Source organism: Garra rufa, chromosome 21 (assembly GCF_049309525.1).
Source record: "Garra rufa chromosome 21, GarRuf1.0, whole genome shotgun sequence".
In the NCBI taxonomy this organism is placed as follows: domain Eukaryota; kingdom Metazoa; phylum Chordata; class Actinopteri; order Cypriniformes; family Cyprinidae; genus Garra; species Garra rufa.
In genome coordinates, this window is record NC_133381.1 from 16471933 (window position 1) to 16484522 (window position 12590).

The window sequence follows — 12590 nt, forward strand, 5'->3', positions numbered from 1 at the left end:
GCTCCTGTCACATCCTAAAACCTTTGCTGAATGTTTCTGAAGATTTTATGATTATAACATTGAATAAAAAATATTGTCTATGAACGGATTGTACATGAACAGATTTTAGAAGGCATTTTTATTATTTAAAATGAAAAACCTTTAATAAGTTGATTGACCCAGCACTGTGTCAAAAAAAAAAAAAACCCAGCAAATGGATTAATGTATAAAACTCAACAAGCTGGGTCAAAACAACCCAGCATGTGTTCTGTCCGATATTTACCCAGCGCTGGGTCGCCAAATAATCTAGAAATGGTTGTTTTTAACCCAGTATTTTTAGAGTGCAATAAAAGTATAACATTCTTTCTAAAAATTTAAATCTTAATGACCCCAACTCAAAAAAAGAGAAATTCTTACCTGTTGAAAAAAATCCTCTCCTCCATTTATCCTCCCCTCACTCGCCGCTGTGTGAAAAAAAGAGAGAAACATTTACATTACCATTAGCAAGAGATACTTTTATTTTACAATTATTTGAATGAGTAACATTGGTGGTTGCTTTCGGGCGAAAAAAAGCAAGTTTTAATGCCAGATTCACATACTCAAGATGTATTCCAAGACAACCACAAAACACACATACAAGAATCAGGGAGCATTCTTACAACCTGCTGAAACGAAATGTATTTCAGATGTCACGCACATGCTTGTCCATTACACACGCAAGCAGCTGTATGCAAGCTCACACTCATGCACGGAGTTATAGATGAACAAAAAACAGTTCATAAATCTCAATAAACACACTCACAGAATCCCACACAGAGTATGACGCTTGCATATGGCTTATGCATGTAAGGCATGTGTCAAAACTGCTCTTTGACATTAGAAAAATCCATTTAAACTAATACAATGATCTACATCATTGTTTTCCAGACTTCGGATCACTCAAATATCTAATATGTAATTAAAGTGTGATGCTGACAAATACAAATGTACAAAGCTCCCTAGTCAGGTGCGATGAAAACATTGAGTTCACAGGAAAATCTGAGAATTTGTTTGCTTTGGTGGGACGCTGGGTGTCCAGATGTTTGGTTGAGATTGTCCCATCATATAAAATGAAACATTCTTGTGTATGTGTCTACATAGAGAGCCAAACCCTTTCCTGCACTTTGCTTTACCTTTAAAGTCGAAATATGGTTTTCATAGAGAGGTCAGAACAACAAACCCCAAAATGGGAGGAAATAAGAGGGTTGGAAATGCGACAATCTTGTCATCTAAACCTCTTAATGACCCTAAAACTCACCAAAAAAGCACATCCACCCATCTCTCCATAAAATCCACTACATTCCCCGATCCAAACAAGAAAAGGAAGAGCTACAATTACAACAAATGCCCATCTTATTACACCAAAGTTTGGTTTGATTTGAACCCTCCTTCACCGCACATCATTGCACTGGCTAGTCAATGGAGCAATGCAGGGATTTTAGGGAGGAAATTTAGAGACTTTGGGAAAACAAAGAAATGGTATCATCACTATTTCTCAACAGTATCTGGCATGTGGTGAAGAGAGAGAGGGATGAAAACAAAAGTGATGGACACAGAAGTGGTTTCAATCTTCGAAGCCCTTGTGTTCCCAAAACAAAATCCATTAAAATACTTTCATTTATTGATTCCACTTAACTTTAAGCAGAAACACTTTGATTGTACTGGTTTTTATAAACAAGTTATTTTCCAGATAACAACCACAAACAGTGTAAAACATAGACCGTTTTTTTTCCATGTATGTTTGCAATTATTGCAATCTCATTATGCTATAATTTGAGACATGTCTAAATATATGCGACATTGCTGTCTATGCAGGGTCAAGAAAGCTCTCAGATTTCATCAAAATATCTTAATTTGTGCTCTGAAGATGAACTAAGGTCTTATGGGTTTGGAACGGCATGAGGGTGACTAATTAATGACAGAATTTTCATTCGAGACTATCTTTTTAAAACATCTAGCACCATTCACATTAGTTCACACGAGTCTGATTTTGGGTTGAAGTGAGGACAGAGGAAGACTGACGTTGTGAAATCAGAGAAAGCTCCCTTCACATCTCTCCTATCAGATGCTGTAAATTCAATCAACAGTTTCATGAGATGTTTGGATGATGCCGTATCTGTGCAGCACGGATACACATGTGGTCACACATCTGTAATGAGTACAATATGCAACAGATTAGCACCTCCGAACTAAATCTGAGATAAACTCATGGATTAACACATGAATCCATATGACTCCATGCTAATTTCAAAAATGTTACTCTTGATTCTCTCTCATACTCTCAAAAACTACTGAAACACATCCAATAAAGCATGTACATACTCAGGCTCGCACAGAGAAAAATATGAAAATAGCAAGCCTCAAACCAGACAGAATGTTAAATGCAGTGTGTGTGTGTGTGTGTGTGTGTTGATTTCAGCTCTTTCCTGTGCTCTATTTAGGATGTGGGTCAGAGAAACACCACAGCTTTTGAGTTTTTGAAACACACAGCTTCAGACACACGTCCAGAGTAGCTCCTGTAAACTACGTGTGTGTGTGTTAGGAATGTGATGAATAAGCGAGTGTAAGAACAAAACTGTATAATTTGAGTGCATTTCTCCTGGATAATCCTGGAACTTCCCTTGAACTCCAGAGCTCAGAGAGTGGGCGAAACTTCAGAGAAACTTACCCATGATCAGCATCTGGATTCGAATCTTATTCTTAACTATTAAGATTCGAAGCCATCTGTTTTGAGTGACGTCACAACCTACACTACAGTACAAAAGTTTGGGGTCAGTGAGATTTTTTCTTTGGCAGAAATGAATCATTTTGCTCAGCAAGGACATATTAAAGTGATCAAAAGTGACTGTAAAGACATTCTTGAGCAGAATGGTAAAGCATTAAATTGTGGAGTGAAATCCAACTGGTTACATCAACAATTTGATTACAACCGGAAACAAACAGTTGAGGTCAAAAGTTTACATAAACCTTGCAGAATCTGCAAAATATTAAATATTTTACCAAAAAAGGAGGGATCATACAAAATGCATGTATTTTTTTTGTTTAGTACTGACCTGAATAAGATATTTCACATAAAAGATGTATACTCAACAAGAGAAAATAATTGTTGAATTCATTAAAATTTAAACATACACTTGATTCTTAATACTGTTGTTACCTGAATGATTTACAGCTGTGTTTTTTTGTTTAGTGATAGTTCATAAGTCCTTTGTTTGTCCTGAACAGTTAAACTGCCAGCTGTTCTTCAAGGAAAAACCTTCAGGTCTCACAAATTCTGTTTTTTCAGCATTTTTGTGTATTTAAACCCTTTCCAACAATGACTGTATGATTTTGAGATCCATCTTTTCACACTGAGGACAACTGGGGCATTCATATGCAGCTATTACAGAAGGTTCAAACACTCATTGATGCTCCAGAAGGAAATGCAATGTATTAAGAGCTATTAAAGGTTGTATCAGCGATTTCTTGCCTGAAACATAAAGTGTCAAATTTAGCTGACCTTTCATCACGATCCGCTCGCTGCCTGCCCCATAAATTGTCTGTGAAAAAACCACGTCTCTCTGGTCAGCCTAGGGTCCGAGATATGCCAAAAAAAACAATCGGCACTACCAACCTTTCCACACGTAAACAAACAGTGTTCCAACCAATCAGCGTCAGGGGTTTGGTGTTGTGGACTTTCGCTCCGCCTCCCTCACATCCCAGCACCAGTAGGAAAGTCCACAACACCAAACCCCTTACGCTGATTGGTTGGAACACTGTTTGTTTATGTGTGGAAAGGTTGGTAGTGCCGATTGTTTTTTTTTGGCATATCTCGGACCCTAGGCTGACCAGAGAGACGCGTTTTTTTCACAGACAATTTATAGGGCAGGCAGCGAGCGGATCGTGAAGAAAGGTCAGCTGAAATTGACACTTTATGTTTTAGGCTAGAAATCGCTGATACAACCTTTAAGAGGGTGACAACTTTTTGAATTTGAAGATCAGAGTAAATTTAACTTGTTTTGTCTTCTGGGAAACATGCAAGTAGCTTCTGAAGGACAGGACTTAATGAAAAAAATATTATATTTTGGCAAAATAGAAAAAATATACAAATCTTCATTCTGTTCAAAAGTTTACACCCCTGGCTTATAATGCATCGTTTTTCCTTCTGGAGCTTCAGTGAGCGTTTGAACCTTCTGTAATAGTCGCTCAGTTGTCCTCAGTGTGAAAAGATGGATCTCAAAATCATACAGTCATTGTTGGACAGGGTTCAAACAGACAAAAATGCTGAAGAACCAAGAAATTTGTGGGACCTGATGGATTTTTCTGAGGAACAGCAGGCAGTTTAACTGTTCAGGACAAACAAGGGACTGATGCACAACTATCACTAAACAAAAAAACACAGCTGTGGATCATTCAGGTAAAAACACATTATTAAGAATCAAGTGTATGTACACTTTTGAACAGGGTCATTTTTTATAAATTCAACTACTGTTTTCTCTTGTGGACTATATGTAAACATATTTTATGTGAAACATCTTATTCAGGTCAGTACTAAATAAAAAATAACATGCATTTTGTATGATTCTTCTTATTTTGGTAAAATAATTAACATTTAGCAGATTCTGCAAGGTGTACGTAAACTTTTGACCTTAACTGTATTTTAAGCTACATATAAGCACAACCCCATCAATATCCAAACTGAAGCACTCAGCCACTTGTGCAAAAGACTCGGAGCTTTTTATCATTTTCTCAGATGGTTTGTGCGCCATGTCAAAACTTGAGATTACACACAGATGCCGCCGACACATCTACTGCAGACTGGTTCTACAATCTTCTTTTGCAACTTCTGAATGCAAGCAGACTGTATGAAAGTGAACTCGAAATGTAGAGCTCAAGTGAAACATCTGGTCATGGGAAACTAGCCTAACACTTAGGCCCGAATGCCTCTCAGAAACAATGTGTACCACCACTAAAAGAGAGAAGTCTGTGAAACTATTCAACATAGGATGGAAAATAGGGCAATAATCAGGCAATATGAACTGCAGAACTATTTGGGATGATAAATTGCAGATGTGGCGAAAACACACTCGAGACCTCTCCAAAGGTACTGAGTGAAAAGCATTTGTCTGTAATGTGAATTAAATAACTCTTCATGACGATAAGGAACTTTATTCCTGTCTGACAGGTTACGAACAGATGAGTTTTCAGCCAAACGAAAACTCTTGGAGTATTTCTGCCAAACACTCATTCTTAGTAATCCAATACATCAGTTCTTTAGGATTTATTTCTCAAGTGTGAAGTATTTTATAAAAACGATGTAAAACGTGATGTTTTAAACCCAAGAAATAGATTTATATTTGTAAACATACAAACAGAAAGCTTCTTGGAAGAAAACTCCACCACTTTTGGCAGTGTAGGTATTTATAGCACTAGCAAAAAAAAAAGCTTTGCCAATTGAAACTGCCAAAAAATGAATAAAATTTAAAAAACAAAATCAGGATACTGGCTATGTTGCATCCGTCAAACCATAATACACTTGTTACCAAGACAACACCTCTTCAGAATTCAATCTAGTGTGATTAATATGTCATAAATACATCTCAATGTCTGATATGATTTTTTTGCTTGAATGTCTAAATTAAAACACAATAGTGCTGTTAATATTCAAACTGCACAAGTATGCATATAAAAAAATCTAAATCCAAGGCAACAGACCTGTTTCCCTAGCAACAATGTGCTAAGCCATGAGCACATTCCCAAAACACAACGCACTTCCTGTTGCTTCACTCACCAATTCAGACACATGCAGCATGTTAAGAAAGATGCAGCGAACATGCACCCAGACTAAATTAGACTCAAGAAATAAAACCCACATGTCAGAAAACACGCTGTACACATAAGCAAATTAATATAATACAAAGCACACTTATGGTGGTAACAAGACTGTCCCACAAACACGTCGTTCACACAAAAAAAGGATTCAATTAAAAATTGACTCATCCTCAGGATGTAGAGGAGTTTTTTCCTTAATTGAAAAAGCAGATTTGGAGAAATTTAGCATTACATCACTTGCTCACCAATAGATCCTCTGCGGTGAATGAGTGCCGTCAGAATGAGAGTCCAAATAGCGGATAATAACATCACAATAATCCACAAGTAATCAACACAACAGTTCATCAGTTATTGTTTAGTAAAGGAAAAAGCGGTGTGTTTGTAAGAAACAAATCCATTAAGGCATTTTGACTGTAAACTGTCACTTTTGGACAAAATAAGAGGCCATAATCTATAATAATGTTCCCTTCGTTGAAAGTGTCCTCTCACATCAAAATCCACCAACTTTTGGTTTTGTTTTTGCTTGTAAACATTGCTAGATCTGTGCATATTTCTCTCCTGATTCAGAAAATAATCAAGACTTGTATTTTAGCCAAAATCAACAGTTTGAGGTTAAAAATGTCTTAAAGGGATAGTTCACCTAAAAAAGAAAATTCTGTCATTAATTACTTACCCTCATGTAGTTCCAAACCTGGAAGACCTTCGTTCATCTTTGGAACAACAAATTGTTGAATACAGTCGTAATTTTTGTTTTCTTTGTGCACAAAAAATATTCTCGTAGCTTCGTAAAACTAGAGTTGAACCACATATGTCACATGGACTATTTTAATGATGTTTTTACTAACTTTCTGGGCCTTAAATGTGTCTATGCAGAAAGCTCTCGGATTTCATCAAAAATATCTTAATTTGTGTGCTGAAGATGAACGAAGGTCTTGCGGGTCTGTAACAAAATGAGGGTGAATAATTAATGACAGAATTATCATTTTTGGGTGAACTATCTCTTTAATGATGGACTTGTTTCTTACAAACATGCAGATTTTCGCTATACAGAACGTTAATTAATTATTATGATGTTTTAATCATTCTGACAGCAACCATTCACTGCAGAGGATCTATCACTGAGCAAATTTCTCCAAATCTGTAAAGAAACAAACTCATCTAAATCTTCAATGGCTTGAGGGTGAGTAAGTTTTCAGTTTTGGGGGGTGAACTATTCCTTTAACTAGCAGGTGTGAGATGTACTGACATTTATATCTTAATATAGTTTTACATCCTGTTGAGACAAAGAAAAACCTACAAAAACACACATTTTGATCAAAAAGCCACCGGGGGCACATATGATTTCCATAAAGTGCCGGAATAAACTTTGCTAAACAAACTACATTCTTTTTTAGAATTCCTTATCACACGGAATATAAGGTCAGGCCAGCACACATTCCTCTGTTTTTAATCAAAACCAGACATCTGATGTAACAGCCATTGGGGTAAAGAAAAAAAAACTGAATCCTAATATACAAACTATTCCCATAAGTTTGTGTGAGAGAGAAATCATGCATTTCCCTTCAAATTGTCACTTGTTTTAGTGATTATTTCTATTTCTATTTAAAAGTATGAGTATCTAACTTTGTTCCTTTCCGATGAAACCCTAAAGCTGCTCAGATTTCCTTACGTGAACATGAATCATAGGTGATCCACTTTTCTCCATTAGTCTCTCTGAATAAGCCTATAAAAATGAGCTGATTTAGTCGTGGTCTGGCCTAAGGGGAAAAGTACAAGAGTGGGTCTCCCCTCTGTCTCACCCTCGCCACGTTCTTCAGTGTTATTTTTAAGAAAAATGATTTTAATTGTAACTCTGTCCTGTTTCTCTCACTCTCTCTCCCATTTCCTGGAAACGGGGAGCAAAATTGTGCCACACAATAAACCTTCACACAAAAAACACACATCGCTGGATTTATGATCACGCCTACTGCTGCATCCGACCAATCGAAACAAGAGCCGCTCAAAACACCTCCAGATGTTGCACGTCATCCAGAGCAAAGAGATGATTACGAGTCACTGAATCATAGGTGTGGGAAAAAATGCCCACATCACTACAACAAGGATTGTAGAGCAAGTATATGAGTGTGTGTGATGTGAAAGGTGTTGTCGACAGTCTCAAAAATGTGGTAGCCTGGCTATTGATGTCTTCCTGCTTCTCTTAAGCTCTCTCATGCTGAAATGACCTTTGACCTGGGGGATGAAATATCAGGGAAGCATTCACTCATGCATTCGGCACACATGAAGACATAAAGGCGTTGGAAAGGGACTGAGCGTCTCAGTCTTTGCACTTTTTATGACACATACCTATGTAAAATGCAACAAGATATTAGAATATAGTACAGTTGAAGTCAAACGTTTACATACAACTTGCAGAATCTGCAAAATGTTTAATTATTTTACTAAAACAAGAGGGATCATACAAAATGCATGCTATTTTTTAATTAGTACTGACCTGAAGATATTTCACATAAAAGACGCTGACTGTAATAAGTTTGAGATCTATCTTTTCACACTGAGGACAATGAAGGGACTCATACGCAACTATAAGGGTTCAAAGGTTCACTGATGCTTCAGAAGAAAACAAGATGCATTAAGACCCGGGGGGTGAAAACTTTTGGAATTTGAAGATCAGGGTAAACCTATTTTGTCTTCTGGGAAACATGCAAGTACCTTCTGTAGCTTCTGAAGAGCAGTACTAATTGAAAAAAAAATACAGTATTTAGGCAAATTAAGAAAAATGTACACATCTTTATTCTTTTCAAAAGTTTTCACCCCCGACTCTTAATGCGTCATTTTTCCTTCTGAAGCATCAGTAAGCATTTGAAACTTTTGTAATAGTTGCATATGAGTCCCTCAGTTGTCCTCAGAATGAAAAGTTGGATCTCTAAATCATACAGTCATAATAAAATACACAGAAATGCTGAAAAACCAAAGAGTTTGTGGGACCTGAAGGAATTTTCACAAAGGTTTGGCTATACCTGTGATGAACATTTAAAAATAGTTGCACAAATACCATGAAAATTTTGACTTGTGAGGATATTTAGTGGTTGTTTCACTTCAAATCTATAGACATAAACAGTTTTTGTGAGGGATAGTTCATCCAAAAATGAAAACATCACTTACTCAACAAATTACTCACAAAGGAATGCATATACACATACAGTATATACCATTTATGGAGTCAACATGCATAACTATCTTTTATGCCAAAAATCATTAGGATATTAAATAAAGATGTTCCATGAAGATATTTTGTAAATTTCCTACCGACTGAAGAAAGAAAGACATGAATATCTTGGATGACACAGAGGTGACTAAATTGTCAGCTAATTTTTATTCTGGAAGTGGAGTAATCCTTTAAGAATCAGGTATGTAAACTTTTGAAAGGGTTCATATTTATAAATTAAACTATTATTTTCTCTAGTGGACTATATGTAATCATCTTTTATGTGAAATATCTTATTCAGGTCAGTACTAAATAAATAATAAAATTGATTTTTGCATGACCCTGCTTATTTTGGTAAAATAATTAGATTCTGCAAGGTATATTTAAACTTCTGACTTCAACTGTAGATACCATTGCTTACTTCAGATATGATTGCTTATGACTTCAAAAGTCTGTGTTTTATGCATGCACAGCTTGGCTATACCTGTGATGAAACATTTAAAAACATTTGGACAAACACAGTGAAAATTTGGACATGTGAGGACATTAAGTGATTGTTTTACTTCTAATCTACAGACATTAACCATTTTTGTAAGGAACGCTTTATCCAAAAATGAAAACTCTGTCATCACTTACTAAACAAAATACTCAAAGGAATGCATATACATACATACATATATATATACCATTTATGGAGTCAACATCTATAACTATCTTGAGTTTGGCTGGTTTGAATACATGGCAACAAATGCAACTAGAAGGCCTGCTATAAAAGACCAGAACTTTTGTACATGTTTAGAATAGGCCAATACCAAACCACTGACCTCAACTTGTAATTCTTAAACTTGTTTAAAAGTCTACTCTGCTGAAGCTACAACAAAAGAAAAACAAAACAGACCGAACATTATTCTGCAGTGAAGTAAACCGTCTATTGCTGACAGAGTAACTGTAAAATATGAAGCAAGTGTTGAATTATAAGCTTTAACCAGATGATGTTGCTTAAAAAACGTCTGTGTGTGTTTGTGTACAGGTTTGGCTGTATTTGCGAGAGCCAAAATTGTGAAAATGCCCACACAAATGAAGTTAAACAGTGAAAACAGACTTGTGAAGTGGTCCTTATGATTTGAAATGCTCATACATCAGACAAATGATATTTTACGAATGTAATGTCAACAGGTTTGTGTGAAGGTTTGGTTTAGGGTCAGAATAGTAAATATCATTATCTGACTATAACATCAGAAGTCTGTGTTTGTATGAATGCACAGGTTTGGTTATACAGTGTGGCCTAAATATTTGAAAATATTCTTACAAATATAGTAAAACATGAAGAAAAATGATTGCTTCAGATATACAGACATAAACAGGTTTTTATGAAGGATAGTTCAACCAAAAATGAAGTGTCATCATTTATTCACCCTCATGTCATTCCAAACCTGTATGACTTTTATATGTGGAACATAAAATGTGAAACTGGACCACAAAACCAGTCTTGAGTAGCATGGGTATATTTGTAGCAATAGCCAAAAATACATTGTATGGGTCAAAATAATTAGGAGAGTGAGAAAAGATCATGTTCCATGAAGATACTCTGTAAATTTCTTACCGTAAATGTGTCAAAACTTAGTAATATGCATTGCTAAGAACTTAATTTGGACAACTTTAAAAGTGATTGACTCAATATTTAGATTTTTCTGGCACCCTCAGATTCATTTTCAAATAGTTGCATCTCAGCCAAATATTGTCCTATCCTAAAAATACATCAATGGAAAGCTTATTTATTCAGCTTTCAGATGATATATAAATCTTAATTTTTTTAAAAAAACTGACCCTTATGAGAGGTTTTCAGGTGATTCAGGGTCAGATATGTATTTTATTTTGTCCATACAATGTAAGCCAGCAGTAACCAAACTGTTTGGTTTTTCAAAATATATTTTGTTTTACAGAAGGATGTCATACAGTTCTGGAATGACATGAAGATGAGTAAATACTATCCCTTTAAATTTGGGGTAGAGCAAACTTGATCACCTCTGTATAAAAACCATTGTGTCTATGAGATCTTCTCACTGGTATAGTGAAACCAGTATGTGTGCAACTGGGACAGTGATCCCTTGATGGATAATATTGGTCTCATATTCATAACTGACATTTTATTGTGATGCTGCTGAATGCTGGATGCATTTAAATTATTGGAATTTGGCAATTATTCATGTAATGACACTCTAAGAAAATAAATAAGTTAACTTCTTTCTTAACCATAGAGTGTTATGAATGTTTAATATCCACATATTTGTACTAAATTAACATAAGAATTTTAAATATTCCATGTACAGGCTCCATGCAACAACCTAAGCTTATTAGTTTCAGTGCAAAGTTATCCAAACAATGCTGCTAGTTCATTTGATTGCCATTTTTGGCTACTAAATTAATCAATAAAACATCCTAATCCTAGTTTTTATGTCCTAAACAGCAAGCAGTGTCTTCAAGACATCTCCTTCAAGATGGACTTCGAGGAAACACTGTGACATTTTTAGACAACTATTTATGCTTCTCGACGCCATTCAACATTGCAAGGTTAGCTAAAAGTATTTTCAAGACTTCAAATTGTCTACCTAGTTCTTTACGAAAATGTTTAAGAAGTTAACATACCCAGTAACATAGTTTCTAGTTTCTTGCGGTCAACTCGAAACCTTTCCTCGGTCCATTCTGGGTCTAGCGGGGAGATGTGGCCGCAGTGGCCGCTAGAGTCATCCTCAGACACGGCAGACGGTGAGTCGTCACTCCGCTCGCTGCTGGAGCCCTGATCAAGATGCATGAAACTCAGCGGCTCAGCCATTGCGCCTTAAAGTGTTTCAAACTTACTAAACGGGGTTACTATGTGAAAGAGGCAAACGGCAAGTCAACATTAGGAGAAAAACATTCCGATTTCCAGGCAAGTTTTCTTTTTCCAATATTGCCTTTGAAGTCCCTTACAGCCCCTCTGGCCAGTTACTGCCCCCGAGAAAATCAATCTGCCCCTAGATTCCTCACCCCTCCACTTTTCCTCTGGCTCCAGGACCAGAACACACTATAGTTGGAGGACATGAATGCATAGATGCTCCTGTGGGAGCTTTCACGTGTCAGGATCACCGCCTACTCTCCTCCCCAAACTTTCTCATCATCATATCCAGTTCGCGCGCCTGCAGCTTCCCATGCACGCGCACAAAATGAAACATTATGAAATGACGATGTTTTCAACAAAATATTAAAATGCAGTTGTTACAAAATGACTTTCAAGCACGTTTTCTATGATTCTATGATGAACATGTTTTCAATTACTGAATTAAAGCATATTTTCTATATGTATTTTTTTTTGTTTACCAAAAGAAAAAAGTATGATTGGAAGACTCACATTCTTGAAAAAAGAAACGTTGGCACTAGATAAGTAGTTTACATGTTTTATTACCGTTTAGCATGTTTTATTTTTTAAAGAAATAATCGGTGAAGCAATTTTCTAATAAACTTTTGCAGTGTGGCCTAACATAAAGAAGCCATTTTATTTTAATGTGACAAGAAACTT

The 12590-nt window shown here is 36.1% G+C and overlaps 1 protein-coding gene across 2 annotated transcripts in view; it reads right to left on the bottom strand.

The window, feature by feature from the left end:
- Positions 1-12051, bottom strand: part of bicc1a (BicC family RNA binding protein 1a) — a 53643-nt gene extending 41592 nt beyond the window's left edge. For both annotated transcript variants that reach the window (XM_073826959.1, XM_073826958.1), the window contains exons 1-2: positions 11681-12051; positions 397-443 (exon numbers count right to left, since the gene is read on the bottom strand). In XM_073826959.1, the coding sequence (XP_073683060.1) occupies positions 397-443; positions 11681-11867 (234 nt within the window). In that variant the 5' untranslated portion in view covers positions 11868-12051. The remainder of the gene's footprint in view (positions 1-396; positions 444-11680) is intronic.
- Between the last annotated feature and the right edge of the window lie 539 nt (positions 12052-12590).